The sequence below is a fragment of the Telopea speciosissima genome, chromosome 1 (genome assembly GCF_018873765.1).
Source record: "Telopea speciosissima isolate NSW1024214 ecotype Mountain lineage chromosome 1, Tspe_v1, whole genome shotgun sequence".
NCBI lineage: Eukaryota > Viridiplantae > Streptophyta > Magnoliopsida > Proteales > Proteaceae > Telopea > Telopea speciosissima.
In genome coordinates, this window is record NC_057916.1 from 77,215,597 (window position 1) to 77,234,808 (window position 19,212).

At 39.0% G+C, this 19,212-nt stretch overlaps 2 protein-coding genes and 1 long non-coding RNA gene across 4 annotated transcripts in view; 2 read left to right on the plus strand and 1 right to left on the minus strand.

Moving 5' to 3' along the window:
• The window catches only part of LOC122662585 (K(+) efflux antiporter 2, chloroplastic-like), an 82,108-nt gene extending 69,996 nt beyond the window's left edge, over nucleotides 1-12,112 (plus strand). The window contains exons 15-21 of the mRNA XM_043858254.1: nucleotides 2,493-2,546; nucleotides 2,684-2,742; nucleotides 2,869-2,935; nucleotides 3,018-3,194; nucleotides 3,460-3,516; nucleotides 11,673-11,747; nucleotides 11,915-12,112. Coding sequence (XP_043714189.1) covers nucleotides 2,493-2,546; nucleotides 2,684-2,742; nucleotides 2,869-2,935; nucleotides 3,018-3,194; nucleotides 3,460-3,516; nucleotides 11,673-11,747; nucleotides 11,915-11,959 — 534 coding nt within the window. The 3' untranslated portion in view covers nucleotides 11,960-12,112. The remainder of the gene's footprint in view (nucleotides 1-2,492; nucleotides 2,547-2,683; nucleotides 2,743-2,868; nucleotides 2,936-3,017; nucleotides 3,195-3,459; nucleotides 3,517-11,672; nucleotides 11,748-11,914) is intronic.
• On the minus strand, nucleotides 4,925-13,888 carry LOC122662673. The gene is made up of 3 exons (XR_006333072.1): nucleotides 13,878-13,888; nucleotides 7,004-7,006; nucleotides 4,925-5,277 (listed from the first exon to the last, which is right to left on the minus strand). It is a non-coding gene; the product is annotated as an uncharacterized LOC122662673 (long non-coding RNA).
• Nucleotides 13,889-15,182: 1,294 nt separating this feature from the next.
• Nucleotides 15,183-18,931, plus strand: LOC122662629 (tetraspanin-10). 2 transcript variants are annotated; one of them, XM_043858320.1, is made up of 11 exons: nucleotides 15,183-15,327; nucleotides 15,840-15,952; nucleotides 16,048-16,102; nucleotides 16,202-16,257; nucleotides 17,187-17,234; nucleotides 17,551-17,599; nucleotides 17,690-17,773; nucleotides 17,854-17,921; nucleotides 18,060-18,185; nucleotides 18,276-18,351; nucleotides 18,844-18,931. In XM_043858320.1, the coding sequence occupies exons 1-11, from the start codon at nucleotides 15,277-15,279 to the stop codon at nucleotides 18,910-18,912; spliced, it is 795 nt and encodes a 264-aa protein (XP_043714255.1). In that variant the 5' UTR covers nucleotides 15,183-15,276; the 3' UTR covers nucleotides 18,913-18,931. The 2 variants fall into 2 exon arrangements, with proteins under 2 accessions (XP_043714255.1, XP_043714265.1); XM_043858330.1 differs by having other exon boundaries at nucleotides 15,217-15,327; nucleotides 15,847-15,952.
• The last annotated feature ends 281 nt before the right edge of the window (nucleotides 18,932-19,212 follow it).

Here is a 19,212-nt window from a genome sequence, read left to right on the forward strand (position 1 = left end):
ACCTAATTATTGCTTATTTATGGTGTATTATGCTTCAAAACAATATTTTAATGTGTATCTTTAGCAAATCCATAGTTCAAAATTTCACGATATATTGCCGATATATCGGTATATTTCGGAAATCTCGACACTACCAAGACGAGATGGGCTTCCGAATTTAAAAATGTTCAAATTTCGTGAAATTTTGGCATATTTCGGTATATTTCGGTGTACATCAGGGTCCGACCATATACTGTCAATCAATGGTGCAAACCCAAAACACCACTTTGAGTTCATATTTTTTTGCAATATGAAGGTTTAAATGTGTTTATTTAACTTAAATAAGGGTGTACATGAAGTATCAGGCCTGAATATTGCCAAAAACCCTCCAAGATGGAGTGCCGAAATATGGCAGAAAAATATCATATTTTGCCGAAATTTCGGAATATTTCGGAAATTTTGACCTGCCCGACATGGCGAGACGAGATGGAATTTCGAACTATGAGCATATCTCACGTCTCTTGATACGATTCTGGATCTCAGCCCACAAAACCGGTTCGGTAGGTGAGGGTGCCCAGGACTATATTAGCCCACACCAGAGTTCATTACTCTCTGATGTGGGATACCCATCAGAGTTCATTACTCTCGGGTGGGACAGCAAGATCGTAACATTCCACCACGCTTCTAGACCGACGTCCTTAGCGGCCCACTCCATGGCGGCTTTCACTCTGGACCCCTCGAGCACCAGGTAGCCCTTTCCATAGGTCGCCCCTGCCAGTGCCCCGACCCGTAGACATGGCAGCCCGCTCTGATACCATTGATACGATCCTGGATCTCAGCCCACAAAACCGGTTTGGTAGGTGAGGGTGCCCATTAGTTGTGACGTCGTCACGGCGATCCAAGTCGGTGGAGGGGTGTTACGTCGATATATCGACATGTCGCCCGCCATGGCGTTGCCATGGCGATCATATCGACCATGTTTTATTTTTTATTTTCTCTATTTTTAATGTCATTTAGTATGCTATAATATATACCTTATAACATAAAAAATTAACATGAAAGTGTACTACTAATCTACTATGGTTTAATTCATGAAAGTGTAATATCCATTAGTGTATATGAAATCATGGATTATCAAATAATTGATAGCAATAGTCTTGCTAATAATAAAATTGAAAAATCATGAGAGTTGAGATATGATTCATAAGAAAGTGACTACAAAAGTAACAAAACAAAAAAACAATTACAAGAACATAATTATATTGAGTGAATAAAGCTAATAAACAACCCATCTAAATAAAATAAAAAATTGCTGATGTGAATATGTGATTGTGTATTAGTCAATAGTGTATTAGTGTTTTCTGTTTGATGTTTTTTTAATTTTTTTTATGTTAAGGAAAAAGCATTAACATAAAAAATGGTTAAAAAAATTATTGTTAAAAAATTAAATTTTATAATTTGAAACAACCATGTGGCCCGATATGGCCATATGTCGTGGTATGGCGTCCATGGCGGCGCCATGGCGACGACATGGAGGCCATATTGGTCGATATTCATATAGGTGGTCGATATGCCCACTTCTCCAGCGATATGACGCCATGGCGCTGCCATGACAACTATGGGACTGCCCAGGACTATATTAGCCCACACCAGAGTTCATTACTCTTCGATGTGGGATACCCGCCAGAGTTCATTACTCTCGGGTGGGACAGCAGGATCGTAACACTCCGATACATCTTTTAAAACCACCCGTCCCATACGCTGACTGATACCGATACACGATACCTTGTGTCAGACTGCCACCATATGATTTGGTCATCATTGATATGTGATGAATCATGTGATGGAAAAATTTATATTGTCATAGTTCCTGATTTATTTGCTTGTTCAAATGCTTGACGTAAATATTTGCAAAGATGCTCTGGAAGTTTCTTGTTGTGTGATAATCTTTATATTCTATGCATAGAATTGGTCATTATCATTAGATATGGTGTGTTCTGCATCTCAAAGATGTGTGTTCTATTCAACTGTTCGTGCACTGTGAACTCATCCTCATTGCCCGTTGATGCTTAGCATTGTCAACACAATCATTTGTGGTAGGACTGATACTTTGTTGAATTCCACATGTCCATGTCTCAAATCATTTAAAACTGCTGTTCATTTTGTGAGAGGTTTTTTGGATCTATACCCATGCTTGAGGTTGTCTTTAAAGGGCGTACCCAGTGCACAAGGCTCCCATCACTGCGGGGTCTGGGGAGGGTCATAATGTATGCAGCCTTACCCCTGCTTTCGCAGAGAGGCTGTTTCCAGACTCAAACCAGTGACCACTTGGTCACAATGGAGCAACCTTTACCGTTGCATTAAGGCCCGCTTTAGGTTGTCTTTACTAACCAACAATAGGACTATTTTATATTCTAGGTAATGATCTAGTTTCAATTGAAATAGGGATACTGCAGCTCAATATTTACCGTTAGTTTTAATCTTTCTTTCATTTGTTGAATTCCTATTTTCAGACAGATGATTTGCAAGATCATATTATCATATGTGGGTTTGGACGTGTCGGTCAGGTATTTTCCCTATCCACAATTCTCTTTCAGCAGACTAGTTTAAGACTGTTTAGAAGGTCAAATTAGTTAATATGTATGGACCATGAGATTATCTTTGTTTTTTCCTAAATTTGATATTAGTTTTTGTATTTTTTCAGATCATCGCACAGCTTCTCTCTGAACGTCTAATTCCATTTGTTGCTCTTGATGTCAGAAGGTTAGTGTAGGATGAGTTGTCTAGTAATTTGATTTTTGAATCATGTTTAAGCAATGGTGCCAAAGGAGTGAAACTTCAATGTAGATCTGCATATTTAGCTCTAGTTACTTTCTTATGTGATTTCAGTGAGCGAGTGGCAATTGGGCGTGCACTTGATCTTCCTGTGTTTTTTGGAGATGCAGGTAGCCGAGAGGTAAACAAAAACAAGTTAAAGGTTAAATACACATACTGCCATGTGTTCTCTCTGACATGCTTCTTTGTATGCTCATGCGTAGGTCCTCCATAAGGTTGGTGCAGAAAGAGCATGTGCAGCTGCAATAACTTTAGATTCTCCAGGTGCAAATTATAGAACTGTTTGGGCTCTGAGTAAATATTTTCCAAATGTGAAGACATTTGTTCGTGCCCATGATGTTGATCATGGTCTCAATTTGGAGAAGGCGGGGGCAACAGCGGTATTTATTTGATACCTTCTTGCAAATTTCTCATTTCCTTTTCTATCATGACAAGAGTGAAACCAATTTGGGATTAAGAAGTTCTACAAACTCATTTTTTTCTGGCTTTATGAATCTAACATTAAACTCATTAAACTACTAAGGTTATTAATATATTTATATATACATAACTGCTTAAAAATGGCTAAAAATACTGATTATTGAGTTTTGGTTTTACCTCTTCGACGTTGAACAATAGTCTAACAATCATGCATAAAATGAACAGGTTGTACCAGAGACCTTGGAACCAAGCTTACAATTAGCAGCTGCTGTTCTCGCACAGGTAAACAGAATAAGTCACCTAGGCTCTGTTTGGTTAGCTGTGAAGTGAAATGAAACTTTCACAGGTAAAATAAAATGATTAGAAGTGAAAATAGCCCAAGTGAAATCAGCACAATTTATGTTGAAAATAAATTTTCAAATATTCAATATGATGCAAATTTTATACGCCCTACATGGTCTCTTCTTGTTGGGTATTATTTTCACCCAAGTGGGTATTTTTCATTTTCTGCATAAATGCAAATAACAACTTTTCAACTCTTAATTTATTATTCATTTTACTTTACTTGGAGAAACTTTATTTTAGTTGACTTCGCTACTGACCAAACAGAGTACAGTCTTAGTTATAATGAATATGTTGTCTCTGCTGCTTCACCAAGTAACGGAAAGGATGATTTTATCTCCTCCATATTGAATTATTACTATATTAAGACGTTATTGATCTCAACTAAATGGTTCACAAATCATTCCGTAGCAATCTTTTCTGTTTTGCTAGGTGTACAACAGAGTATTATGTAGGTAGCAGAGATCTTATGGTCCTTGGCATAGCTCAATAACAACAACCACTCAGCCTCATCCCAACTAAATGGGGTCGGCTACATGGATCCTATTTCAATAGATAGCAACAGATTTATTGATAGAAGAGAAAGGTGCCGAATCCTGAATACATATACTTTCATAACACCGTATAGAAGCACTGAACAAAACTTAGTAAAGTACAAACAATCAACAAACAACAACTCAGCCGTAACTCTACTAAAAAGGGTTGGCTACATGGATCCTTGCCCTCCATTCAGCTCTATTTGAGGTCATATTTGAAACAAGGCCTAAACTAAGCATGTCTTTCCTCACTACTTCTCCTAGGGTCACTTTAGGCTTGCCCCTAGTTCTTATAGCTCCTTCAATCTGAATCAAATCAGTCCTCCGTACTGGTGCGTCCCGAGGTCTCCCTTGAACATGGCCATGCCACCTCAAATGACTTTCTCGGAGCTTATCTTGTTTCGGGGCAACTCCTAAATCAACTCTAATATGGTCATTCTTGGAATAGCTCACAGATTTTTTTTTATTGTAGGATACAATAAACTTTAAAGTCCGGAATATTTCTTCCCTTGACTGAGGATCCATCATAATTGGGTTTACATGCAAGCGTTCTTATTTCTGCTGCCTCTGTACCATATTTACAGCATGCAATAAAACTCCTGATGTTAGGTGTCCATATTCCACCAATCACTCATGCTTGGATATACAACGCCATATCCTAATTAAATGGGGTTGGCCACATGGATCCTTTTTATCCAATCAGTTCTATTCGAAGTCATACCTGATACGAGGCCTAAGCTATGTTTTTCTCACCACTTCTCCAATGGTTAATTTAGGCATGCCCCTGGCTCTTTTAGTACCTTCAATTTGAATCAAATCACTCCTCCAAACTGGAGCATCCCAAGACCTTCGTTGAACATGGCCGTGCCACCTCAAACGACTCTCACGTAGCTTATCATGAATAAACACTACTCCCAACGCAGCTCTAATATGTTCATACCGTGCTTTATCCTTCCTAGTCTTGCCACACATCCATCTCAACATCCTCATCTCCGCTACACTTAGTTTATCTATATGATGCTTCCTAACTGCCCAACATTCCACACAATACATCATAGCCGGTCGAATGACAGTCCTATAAAATTTTCCTTTAAGCTTTATAAGGATACTCCGATCACACAACGCTCCGGACGCATCTCTCCACTTCATCAATCCTATTTTAATCCTTTGGGCATCATCATCCTCTATATCACCTTCTTTATTTACGATTGAGCTTAGGTATCTAAAATAATCCTTTGGGCAACGTCATCCTCTTAGCACTCCTTTCTCTCATTGTATCTATCTTATAAATAGCTTTCCCCCCTTCCTTTGTGTTCAGATTATTATAAAGATCTTCATGCATGGATATACAAGAGTACAAATTCACCATGTGTTGGGTGGTGTGATTCAGTGAGCATAAAAATAGATTTATTAAGTTGCCTAGAAAATAGCATTCATGTTTTAATACTGAGATTTCTTGTGATCGTACCATTCATTATCTATTTAACTACTTATAGTGGGAATCTTCCTGTTTTCTGAGAGTGGCTTTTAGGTCTATTTGATCTCTGTTATCGTGATCTTGGTATTAGCAGAGAGAGCTAATACCGAGAGCACAGTGAGGAGGGTATATTAGTCTATTAGTTATTAGGTTGTTTCTTTTATTTATTTAGGTGTTTACTGTTTTATCCTTTAAGTGATTACATAATGAAGGTTTAGAGGTGAGTAACACATATCGTGAAACTCTCCCAATTCTGCAGATTCTCTTCTCCTCTTCTCTCTCGGCTTCTCTTCTTCTTCTTCTTCCTTTTTCTTCATTAGTTTACATGGTATCAGAGCTGTAAGGACTGCTACAGATTTCGTGGATCACTGCCTCCCTTATCTACAGCATTCGATTGAAGTTTTAAATATTTTTTTGAAGACTTGAAGGATTGCGGTTTCTTCTATTTTTTGTTTGAAGGGGTGCAGCACCCTATGCTGTTTTTTGGATTTGTTTAGAGACTAGTTCATGCTATGAATTAAGAACTAGGTCTCTCTTTTTGTTTGAGGAATATTTGAAGGAGTTTTTCGATGAAGTGAAGATTTTGTCAGGGTTTTGGTTGAGGAGATCGATTGCTGCCTCCACTGTCTGTATCGGATTTTGTCAGGGTTTTATCTGAGGGAATTGATTGCTGCCTTTTGCTGCCTCTATTGACTTCTATCAAGGTTCTTTAGTCTTTATCGATTTCTGTCCCTGTTTTCAGCATTCTTCATTCTATTTTGTCTTCACTTCATCAAGTAGATCATGGGTGATGAGTTGAAATCTGTTGAAGGTTCAAAGTCAGTAACAACAGAGATTTTTTCTTCCTCTTCCAATCGTATTACCAAGAAGAAGTTGGAAGGGGTTACCAATTTTTTGCAGTGGAAGAAAATTGTTCGGCTAGTTTTAACTAGCCGTGATCAGCACAAACACCTCTTCGACACTAAGCCTGAGAATGACCCTTCGTGGGAGACAGTTGATGCTCGAATCTTGGGACAGATGCTGAATTCTATGGATCACCAAATTGTGGACTTGGTGACACACATTGACACAGTGAAGGAGTTGTGGGAGTATCTTAATGTTTTGTATTCTGGACAAAACAATCTTTCCCGCATTTATGACTTGTCCCAAGAGTTCTACAGGGTTGATAGGAAGGGTCGTACTTTGACCCAGTACTTTGCTGATTTTAAGAGAATGTATGAAGAGCTTAATTCCTTACTTCCTATCACTGCCAATGTGGAACAGATGCAGAACCAGCGGGAACAACTTGCTGTTATGGGTTTTTTGGGAGGTCTTGGGAAGGAATTTGACTTTGTTCGCTCCCAAATTCTTGGTGGTGACAAGGTCGCCACTTTGTCTGAAACCTTTTCCAGGGTTCTTCGTGTTTCTCGGGAACACACTACTGATGGTGATACTTCAGCCTTGGCCTCTTTCCCATCCAACCGTGTGCCCAACAGTGGGGCTGGTAGTGGTGGTAATGTCAGTTCTGGTGGTGGCCGTGGTCGTGGTGGTGGGGCTGGTGTTTCTAGTAAGGCACCTACCTTGGGTACTCAGGGTACCTCTGATGTTTCTGGTGGTTCCGTGCACACTTGTCATCATTGTGGTCGTCCAGGACATATCCAACGTTTCTGTTGGAAACTTCATGGCAAACTAACTCAGCAACAGTTTGCCAATTCTGCTACAACTGATTCTCCTGTTTCTCCACAGCCTGAGGGTAAGACTGTGAAGATGTCTGATGATGAATATGCCCATTATACACAGTTTCAGACAGGTAATGCCACTGCATGCCTTTCGACTGTCTCTTCCCGTCCTTGGATCATTGATTCAGGGGCCTCCGAGCACATGACTGGCGTTTCAGGTATACTTTCTTCTTTTCAGCAATCCTCTTCGAGTGTCACTTTAGCTAATGGTTCCTTGGCTAAGGTGACTGGTACTGGTACTGTCCATATTACACCTTCACTTTCTTTATCTTCCGTTCTTTATGTTCCTGGTTTTCCTTTTAACCTTTTCTCTGTTAGTCGGTTTATTAAAACCCATAACTGTTCTGTAACCTTTTCTTTTGACTCTTGTGTATTTCAGGATCCTCCGTCGAAGAGGATGATTGGTAGAGGTCGTACATCAGGGGGACTTTATATACATGAGGACACTTCATCTATGGCACGTACCGGTGTGGCGTCAACCCACCAGATTCATTGTCGTTTGGGTCATCCTTCGTTGGAGAGTTTGAAGCTTCTTGATGGTCGTTTTCGATCAGTTTCTAGTTTTAATTGTGAGTTGTGTCAGTTTGGGAAACTCCACCGTGCGAGTTATCCCCCTAGAGTCAATAAACGGTATGACCAACCACTGTCTTTAGTTCATTCATATGTTTGGGGTCCATGTCCTGTCATTTCCACTTTGGGTTTTCATTACTTTGTAACTTTTGTTGATGATTATTCCAGGGTTACCTGGATCTATTTAATGAAAAATCGTTCTGAGTTATTTTCTATATTCTATGCATTTGTGAATGAAGTAAATAATCAGTTTTCACACTCTTTGTGTTTTCTTCGTAGTGATAATGCTAAGGAATATTTTTCTGCTCCTTTTGCTGATTTTATGACTCAGCGTGGTATTATTCATCAGTCCTCTTGTGCCTACACCCCCCAGCAAAACGGTGTGGCTGAGAAGAAAAATAGATATTTGATGGAGGTTACTCGTTGTCTCTTGTTTGAGATGAAAGTGGCTAAATCCTTTTGGGCAGATGTTGTTTTATCCTCGTGTTATCTCATTAATCGTATGCCGCCTTCAGTTTTACGTGGTGGTATTCCTTTTTCTTTGTTGTTTCCTTTTGCGCCACTGTTTGCTTTGCCACCACGTGTGTTTGGTAGTGGTTGCTTTATTCGTGATCATCGTCCAGGTGTTTCTAAGTTGGATCCCAAGGCTCTCAAGTGCATGTTTGTCGGTTATTCTCGCACTCAAAAGGGTTATCGTTGCTATTCTTTTGACTTGCGAAAATATTTTGTTACAGCTGATGTATCTTTCTTTGAGTCTACACTGTTTGTTCATTCTTCTAGTACTGTGTCTCACTTGGATGATGATATTCCTGTTACTGTTGTTCGGTCTACTGTTCACCATGCTCCGCAAGCGACCTCATTACCGGCACCTCAACCTAGTATGTTTCAACGTTACCAATGGAAAGTATGTCCTTGGACCCCTGCTACATCGACTTCTACGCCATCTACTTTGCCAACAGATCCTGTGATAGGTAATGATCCTCCTCCTTTGGAACCTTCTTCTGATCTTGATATTCCTATTGCTCGTCGTAAGGGGGTTAGGGCCTGTACCCAACACCCCATTTCTAACTTTGTTTCCTATGATGGTTTGTCTTCCACCTTTCATTCTTGTTTATATACTGTTGAGAACCATCCTGTTCCTAAGTCTATAGCAGAGGCATTGTCTAGTCCTGGTTGGAGGGCTGCTATGGGTGAGGAATTATCGGCATTGGAAGAAAATCAGACTTGGGATCTTGTTCCCTTACCTTCAGGGAAGACTGATATTGGTTGTCGCTGGGTGTATGTGGTGAAGGTGAATCCTAATGGGTCCTTAGCTCGCTTGAAAGCCTGTCTGGTTGGCAAGGGGTATGCCCAAGTATATGGTGTGGATTACTTGGGTACCTTTTCTCCCGTGGCAAAGCTTACTTCTGTTCGTATTTTGATATCTCTTGCTGCTACTTATCATTGGCCCTTATATCAGCTTGATGTCAAGAATGCATCCTTGCATGGTGATTTGCATGAAAAAGTTTATATGGAGCAATCTTCTGGGTTTGTTGCTCAGGGGGAGTCTGGCTTGGTGTGTAAATTGAAGAAATCTCTCTATGGGCTGAAACAGTCTCCTAGAGTTTGGTTCGGCAGGTTTACTGAAGTTGTGTTAGAGTTTGGGCTGACACGGTGTGATAGTGATCATTCTGTATTTTTCCGCTGTTCTGAAGGTGGAAAATTGTTTCTTGTGGTTTATGTTAATGATATAGTCATCACAGGAGATGATGTTTTTGGAATTGATAGTTTGAAGGCACACTTGCAGCAGAAATTTCAGACCAAGGACTTGGGAAGGCTGAAATATTTTTTGGGTGTGGAAGTTGCTCAGTCAAAGAAAGGGATCTCGCTCTCATAGCGGAAATATGTTCTTGATCTTCTGTCAGAAACAGGAATGCTAGGTTCTAAACCTCTAGATACTCCTATGGATCCTAATTTAAAACTTGTTGTAGAGGATGGTGAGATTTTAGGTGATCCAGAAAAGTATCGGAGGCTTGTTGGAAAATTGAACTATCTCACAGTGACTAGGCCTGATATAGCTTTTCCGGTTAGTGTGGTGAGTCAGTTTTTGTCTGCTCCTCGGACATCTCATTGGGAGGCTGTTGTGCATATTTGACGCTATCTTAAAAAGGCTCCTGGACGTGGTCTTCTCTACAGTGATCATGGTCATGGGCGGATAGTAGGCTTTTCAGATGCTGACTGGGCAGGATCTCCAGTTGATAGACGATCTACTACAGGTTACTGTGTATATGTTGGTGGAAATTTGGTGTCCTGGAAGAGTAAGAAATGCATGCTTGTTGCCCGCTCCAAAGGCAGAGTCGAATACAGGGCTATGGCACATATTACCTGTGAGTTGATGTGGGTAAAGCAATTAATGACTGAACTTGGCTTTGTTGATGGTGCTCCAATGAAACTGTGGTGTGATAATCAAGCTGCTGTCCATATTGCTTCAATTCCGGTGTTTCATGAGAGGACGAAACACATTGAGGTTGGCTGTCATTTCATTCGAGAAAAGCTACAACAAGGTTTAATTTCTCCTGGCCATGTCCGTACAGGAGAACAACTCGCAGACGTGTTCACAAAGTCATTGGGAAGTGCAAGAGTGGATTATATTTGTAACAAGTTGGGCATGATTGACATCTATGCTCCAGCTTGAGGGGGAGTGTTATCGTGATCTTGGTATTAGCGCAGAGAGCTAATACCGAGAGCACAGTGAGGAGGGTATATTAGTCTATTAGTTATTAGGTTGTTTCTTTTATTTATTTAGGTGTTTACTGTTTTACCCTTTAAGTGATTACATAATGAAAGTTTAGAGGAGAGTAACACATATCGTGAAACTCTCCCAATTCTGCAGATTCTCTTCTCCTCTTCTCTTCTTCTTCTTCTTCCTTTTTCTTCATTAGTTTACAATCTCCATACATGCAGTTTTGCTTCTTCTATAAATAATGCTTGGCGGATTATAACTGAGGCAAATTCTTTCTCTGGGACACAATCATGTCAAGTCCTTGCAGGTTCAGTCTTTAGTGTCAGGCTTTATCACTTTCTAGACTATTTAAGACCTTGCATTCTATTCAAATTTCTAAGAGCGAAAAGCAAAAAGGAATAAAATTCGTCAGCAGTAATGGATATTTGGTTGCTTTCTGGACAGATTTATGGGTTTTCTCTGCTTCTTTTACTGAATGCTTCCCTCTTTATGACGCTCGCATGCAAATTCTCCCTCCTGTATTTCTGTTTGTACTTAATGACCCATTCTTGGCAACTGCAGGCTGTTAATCATCTGCTTATTCTTTCTACCATCCTCTCCCGCGTTTTTTTTTTTTTTGGGAATATTTTTCTACTACCTTTTGATTCATCCAAGTAGCACCCTATAGCCTGATTTAATTATGTTGGAGGTTCATCCTGCAAAGTTAGTTTTTTCATATCGTGCCTGCCATTTGTTGCGCTTGGGCACAGGATGGATGAAATTCTCATCCTCCTGCGCTGACACCTATATTCTGTGATTATAATCTACACTTAATGCTCACTGATAGACGACCGTACTTGCGGTTAACATGTTAATGTCGACTGAACTTTGGAATCCATGTGACGAGTTATTCTTGATTTTATAGCTTCAGTAATATTTGATGTCTGGTTTGTTTTTTGGTCCCTGATCATGAAGATGAAGGTTAAACTTTGTCTTGACAATTATATGGTCCATTCTATGACATGGAGTTTGCTTGGCATTTCTCGGATCATAGCGTTTCCTGTATTTTTTTTTAACCTTTCTTGTTTGTACAGGCTAAGTTGCCCATGTCAGAAATTGCAGCAACAATCAATGAGTTCAGGACTCGTCATCTCTCTGAGCTTACTGAGGTATTCAACCAAGGATGTTTAACCACTTTTATATCATCTCTCCTTAATCCTTCATAAATTTCTGGACCAAATGCTTCCACTTCTATTTCCAATAGTTCTACATAAGCTGCACATCTGGACAGAGTCCTTCACAAATTGGTTGATTTATTGACTTTGTCTGTATGCAGCTCTGTGAAGCTAGTGGAAGTTCTCTTGGTTATGGATTTTCATGAATCATGAGTAAGCCCAAGTCTCAGGGATTCCTCAGATGACAACAAAGTCACCAAAGGAACATTGGCAATATGAACAAGTATTCCCATAGAATTCAGGCTGAGAAAATCGAAATCCTTGAAAATTGTATTGTGGGTTATACCATTTGTTCATTATTAACATCTCAATTAATTTTTTATCAACCTTTCCTTAGGGATTTTCTGTTGCCTTTCCTTTTCCTCTTTTTCTATTCTGTAAATTGGAATTTTATTCTCAAGTCTGAAAGGGTAATCAGCAATAAATTTCTATACTTATCAAAAATATACTAGGCAACTTTGAAGTTCAAAATTCAGATGCAAGTATACTCCTGCTTTGTGATCAAAGGACTGCCTAGGACAGCTCTGCGAGAGAGGTTTTTGTGAAGCTTGGAGAGGTAAAATATCGCAAGAAGCAGTTCGATGGGATGACAATTCTGTTTTCAGTTTTAGAATCCCAACCCTCAGTTTTATTGTAGGCATGTGTTCGTAGTTGAAGCATTGAAGGAGTTTTACAGAGAAGATCTAAAGAGTATCAAGTCGATGGGTGGGGTTGCTGCAGGCAGGGGCAGCGGAAGAGAGAGAGAGAGACGCAACGACACTCGATGCAGAGGCAGTGGGGGACAAAGATATGAATTGAACGGTGAGAAGTTTATCATCCCATCCAACATCAATAAGATGCTAGTGCTAGTGTGAAAAATTCCATTCTATACTTTAGGGTGTAGATCCCTCTCCCTATTAGCAGTTCAGTACACTCACTACTTGTTAGAACATGCATAGCCTCTCTTTAATCCTTTATATCTATGCACCTCCTCTTTTTGTTTTTTGGGTATAATTATATCTATGCACCTCTTTGCGAAAGTAGGTGTAAGGTTGCGTATATTATTATAATCCTCTTCAGACCCCGTAGTGGTGGAAGCCTCGTGCAGTTCGTCCTCTTTTTTTTAACATCTATGCATCTCATGCACCTCCACTATAAGCATGAGCACCCTCTTTAATCCTGGAATTTTTTTTTTGCCACGTGACAAACCTGGATTAGACAAAAACTTAACATGTCAAGAGAAGACCTTGAGATCTATTTATTCACAAATTTTAATCTCATCTAAACTACCACATGGCTAAATCAGGGAGATGGTTACGATCTAATTATTAACTTACATGGTTACTAGGTGAAACTCCTTTTAAATAACACATGCCACACCACAACTAATTTATAAGGCTATTAAGGAATTTGCTCCGCATAGGTTGGACCAACACTGGGTCATTACTGTGTTTTTTTAGGGAGAATGTTCTCTGTATCGAGGGCGCAGGCTGCATCAAGACACATGTGGATGGATTTAATGATCATCTTGCCCTCTTGAGTGACAGGCCCATTTGTTTGGGCACAGCCCGCGCTGCAGCACAGAGAACATGAGTCCTTTTTTTTAATAACGTTTACTCTTCAACCATAGATATAGTTCACACTTGATGATGGCATTAGTCGTTGTTGATATTGATACCAATACATATCAACCATATCAGGTCTTATCGGCCCCGAATCCAAATTATTACTATGCTTTCGAATAAAAAATTGGAAAAGTTTCGCTCTAGTCGGGTTTCTATTTTTTTATGTGGAAAAAGTGGTCATTCCCAAGGCGGCTAGGCGGTTGCTGTGTCTATGCATTGGAGCCACGCTTAGAGTGCAACCGATTAACGTTCTTAAACCCTAAAAAATTATATCTGTGCCATATCATCCAAGTATGACCCATGTCCCACTTCTCAGACCCTAGGTCCAGTGTCTTTATTGATGTTCTGAACTAAAGAGGAAAACCAGAAGGCCTTATCAATAAAATAAGTACCAAGAGTTTTACCCAAGAAATAGGAGAGGACATTTTTTATTCCTCAAGGCCAACTTCTCTCGTTGAACATCAAAGACTATAAAGTGGTGCTTTGATCCAGTTAAATTATTAAGACCAACCTGTCTGTTTCTGTTAGACTGGGATCATTAAGCACTGTCTCCAACTAACCACTAAGCTATGGCATATAATAACCAATAACTAGAAAATAAAAACATTTTAGTCCATAACCTAGAACTTAGACATGATGTAACTACTGCACATCAGCTCGCGAGATATGCACAACAGAACTATTTTCAAGGAGATGTAGTAGACGATATTTATGTTTTTATCTAATGCATTTTCTTTTATCATAAAAAAAAATAAAAATAAAAATAAAAAACCCATCTGTTGCTTGTAAATCAGAAAAGAACAAAGAAAGTTATTCCATGGGACCTAAGCCCTAAGATTATTGGGCTAGAGATACTTTTTATCTTTTCATCAGAGCAAAAAAAGATAAAGACTAAAGTTTTCCTTCCCCACTAGATGAGGAAGAATTCCTTTCTACTGTTAATGTGATCCTAGATTGGACTTTTGGTTCGTCATTAACTTTAACACCGTAATGTTTGTGATCACAAATACCCCTTCTTGGTTCAATGAGAAGGTTTAAATTGTCGTGTTAAGAGGATTATTTCTAGAAAACTTGCTCTAGAATCGGTTTAATCCATTAGTTCAGGTATCATGAGCATGGTTTGAGGAATTGGTATAGTATCTCGTGAATCGAGTAATTCTTATCGGAATCAACAGACGATGATACTGATTTTGGGGCAATCTTATCTCGATGGATCGGTACGGATCAAGGGTAAAAAAAGATTAAAAAAAAATCCAGTTTTTTAAAGTAAAATAGGGGTGAATTCGTCTGATTTAGGGTAATCCAGATCGATAATAGCCAAGACCAATCCCGATACTAATTACTAAAACCATGATCATGAGGGCAAACTATATGAGACATTAGGAATTGGGTGGAGTATGAATCTTACAGTTCAGGCATAGATACAGCAGCAGTTATTCTCTACCATATGATTGATCTGATCCTGATCAGACCGGACCGGACCAGATCTGTTTGTAATTCACTTGACCATATTCTTTTGGTCCAAAGAACCTGCGACGATTCGCTCTTCGTTATGGTCTGTGACAAACATTCAGGATAAGGAAGCGCAGTCATTGCTTTAACCCGACCAGTCTCCTGTATACTGTGAACCACGTGACTTCCCTTTCATATTGACGGAAGTACCCTTAGTTCCTCTCCTTATCCCTATGTAACTCCTTACTCGTGCGCTTCGTTTTCTTGCAAGTGCCGGACTGCCACTTCACAATCCTTTTAAATTTTTCTGACAAATCACTCTTCCAAACTAGATAATCTCTATTGAACTCCCAAAATCTCCGATCTCTCTCTCTCTCTCTCAGCTTTGAACTGAGAAGAGAGAAAACATGGCAGGAACAAGTACCTTTGTGATCAGATGGATCAACTTTCTCACTATGGTAAGCTTTTAATCTTCTTCTGTTTCCCTTTTCCTTTTGGGTATACTGTGTGACGTTCTTTCTTTCTTAGAGTAATTTCTGTGTTACATTGCTCCTTGGAACCCTTTTCGCCTTGCTTGAAATTATTTTGTAGCTCCCCTGTTTCCTGCTTATTCCAAGTATCTCATTACTGGGTTTGTTTCTACTGTTGTTGGATTTTCTTGCTTCCTTCTATCCATATTTTCATAGATTTTTTCTATTTTCCCCCTCTTTCCTCGCTTAGTTTCACTATTTTCTCGCGTTGATTTAACCTTTTGGTTAATTTTCACTTGGATACACCCGTCTTTTATTCTTACGTATTAATGGTGTTTCTGTTTGTTTTTCAAATGTTTCATTTGGGTCTTCCTTTTTTTTTTGGGTGAATAAGGATTTTTCATTTTTTTTGCCTTGCTTTGCTAAGAAATACTCAATTACCAATAAAGAAGAAAAAGGAACGAAATAGAGATTTGTAGTATTTTGTTTTAATTGTGCAGCTATTAGCTGTAGCTGTAATTTGTTTCGGGGTATGGATGAGCACTCACCATGATGGTTGTCGAAAATCCCTCACTCTCCCTGTTCTAGGCCTTGGTGCCTTAATCCTTCTCGTGTAAGTTTCCACTATTCTTTGCTTTGAAACTGAAGCTTTTTTTCCCCCTCTTATTTATCTGCAATAATTTCAATGTGGGTTTTTTTGACTTACAGATCTATAATTGGTTTTTTGGGCGCATTGAAGGACGTCTCCATTTTGTTATGGATGGTATCCTACTTGAATAAATTTATGAAGTATATGATTTTACATTGTTGATATATATATTTTTTAAAGAATCTGGATTGGCCTTGACCCTTGTTCTCTCAGTATTTGGTGATGTTATGCTTGATCTTGGTGGCAATTCTGGTATTCACTGTTCTAGCGTAAGTACTGTGGGCGGAAAAGCTGAAATTTGTTCTCCTTTTGTTCACTCAAATATAAATAGAGTTGTCTATATCTTTCCATAGGACTTGAAACTGCCAAATGGGATTCACTATGTGAGTCACTCACAGATTGGGTGCAAGGTTAGAAATGAAATATTTTATTTAGTAGAGAACTGCTACGGTTTCCCTTTCTTTGTTGCCAAATATGCCATCTTCTTTGCTTTGCTTTCACCAAGTCATGTATTGATTTTGTGGTGGTGTAAAATCCATTCTTGTGAAAGGCCTCTTTGTGTTGGTGTTGGTACCTGTAGTAGGAAAAGGAATGGCATAGGAAGTAACTTAGGATCTTCAGTTCTAGTCACATTATCCTTAAGGTACAGCTAATGATTAAAACCGATGTTTTGCTTTAAAAATCCGACAAGTTGAGTTGACTGAGAGTTGGGTTGCAGGGACTAAATGCTTGTCTTGAAAACCTGAAAGAGTTATAAAGCCCCTGACAGTTGAACCTAAAACTGTTTTATAATTGCTGCAAAGTCAAAGTGATCACTGAAGTTGACATTGCCTATTTGGGGCATGGAAATGTTGCTTAAAGTATGAGTTGGGGAGGCATGCTTTTTATGCAGATATCTCCCCCAACCCCCTCTTTTTTGGTGTGTAAGCAGTACTTGATCATCCAATTGAGCTTTGGGCTGAAGCTCTGCTATCAAAATCCTTTATTATTTGATGCAGAGGAGTAGGCAACACCATTGAATGCCTGATACCAAATTGTTGTACTGGATAATTTTTTCACTTCCATGAAACTTTTCTTCTTCCCTTGTTTGTTCATTGTTCACAGAACTTCACTAGAAAGTTTTTCCCCTCAATATTTCTCCCACATGATTCATTGCAAATGCTAAAATCTGATTCTCTGTCTTTTCACTCTTTTCTAGGTTCATCATAACAAACAATGGATCTGGGCATACAGTGGCTGGTCTGAGGTAAGAGCAGTCACTATTCAAGTGATTAACTCTGAACTTTTTTTTTTGTTGCCGTTGGAAGTCCCCCTCTCCGCCCCCCCCCCCCCTACAAGGTGTACTTCCGAGCAACAGTAAATATTTGACCTAAAAAGGTATGGGTCAGAGACATGATTAAACAACAAAAGGAAAATGTTGACTCTCTGTCTGCGTATCTGTCTTGTTCTGTTTTCCTATCTTTCTGTTACGCTAGGATTTGGAAATGGATGAAATATCTTACGAGAGGAATTTTTGGTTATCAACCATTCATCTTGTAGTTTTATCTGATTTTTTATTTCAGGTACAAGGAATATCAACTTCGAGATTACAGTTCCTGGTTTATAAAAGAAGTAAGGCATGCCCACTTGTGATTAACAATTTGAAATTTTAATTCCGGACTATCAACTTTTATTTTTGTTAATATTTTGTTTCTGTTCTAGTTGAACAACACCCGGAACTGGAAACAATTGAAGAGTTGTCTTGTGAAATCTGAAGACTGCAATAATCTGCCCAAGAAATATAAGGTCATGTTTTCCAACCTTTAGGCCATCTTTTTGTAGATGTATTTGATATCCATGTTGAAATTTTCATTAAATTTTTGCAGACCCTTAAACGGTATAAAATGGCAGAACTTACGCCCATAGAGGCTGGTTGCTGTCGACCACCATCGGAGTATGTGCCTTCCCTACACTAAGTTGCATCTAAATCTTAGTTTTGGCAAAATACTATTTGAAGATTGAATTTGTAACCATGAGTTTTACTTCATAACTGGCATCTCATTGCCTGGGAGTCTTTCTTTCTCATTTTTAGGTGTGGCTATCCTGCTGTAAATGCTTCATACTATGACTTGAGTTTCCACCCCGTCAGTTCTAACGAGGACTGCAAACTTTACAAAAATGCGAGAGCTATCAAGTGCTACAATTGTGATTCTTGCAAGTAAAGACCCACCATTTTCCCACATTCTCTTTCTTGCTACTCTCTATAGAACTCTCCACATTACTAAGGTTCTCTTCCTTTATCTTTCAGGGCTGGGGTTGCACAATACATGAAAAAAGAATGGAGAGTGGTTGCAATCTTTAATTTGGTTCTGTTTGTTGTTTTGGTAAGACACTTCCTCTTATTGAGTTTTTGTCACTTAGGGGAATTCCTTATATTTTTCGTGAGAACTGAATTCATTAGGAAAATTGAGAAATTGCCCTAGACCTCACTATTTGCATTTTAGATTTGATAATTGTTGAATCAAGGGAAGAAAATGATCAAGTACCCTTATTAATTTGATCACCAGCAGTTTTGCATTTGATTGGTCTTATGTCATAAAGCCCCTCTGTAAATCATAATATCCAGTGCTTTTGCCAAGCATGCCAAATCAAGAGTATGTCAAAAATCCAGTTTTTTAATGCGGCGATCAACATATAGAAGCCCTCAAACTGTTAAAACTCAGTTTAGGTCCTATCATTTTGCTGCAAATACAATCTGCTATATGATGATTGTAACTTGTTTCATTTCAAAGTGGAAATTCCTGTATCATTCGTTCTTCTTTATTACCCTTCCTGCAATTGTATTCTCATGGCTACTTGTTTTCTGTGGCAAATAGTCAATGGTCTACTTTGTGGGATGCTGTGCAAGAAGAAATGCCGGCGGGAGCCGTTCATCCAAAAGTTGAAATGACCCCCCCCCCCCCCGCGGCTGCAAAACTTTCTGAGGAAGTGATTTTCTTTTTAAATGGCAATCAGAGTATACATCAAGTTGTGAAAAGAAGACTAGGGAAGGAGGCAAAAACCTTGCAGAGGAGACTACAGAAGAAGGCAAAAACCTAAGGCTTCAATTGGTTGCAAGGGAAATTAAAAGGAAGGGAAGCGAAAATTTTCAAACCTAAAATGGAAACTTCTATAATCATTACCCAACACCAAATTTCTTACCATATTTAGTAATGATATCTTTTAGATGTAATTTTTATTTTACT

Bases quoted from the DNA above. Each gene is read 5' to 3' on its own strand.
- LOC122662629 (XM_043858320.1), top strand. From the start codon at position 15,277: ATGGCAGGAACAAGTACCTTTGTGATCAGATGGATCAACTTTCTCACT. The intron at 15,328-15,839 runs GTAAGCTTTTAA...TTAATTGTGCAG, and splicing joins GGATCAACTTTCTCACTATG to CTATTAGCTGTAGCTGTAAT. The intron at 15,953-16,047 runs GTAAGTTTCCAC...TTTGACTTACAG, and splicing joins GGTGCCTTAATCCTTCTCGT to ATCTATAATTGGTTTTTTGG.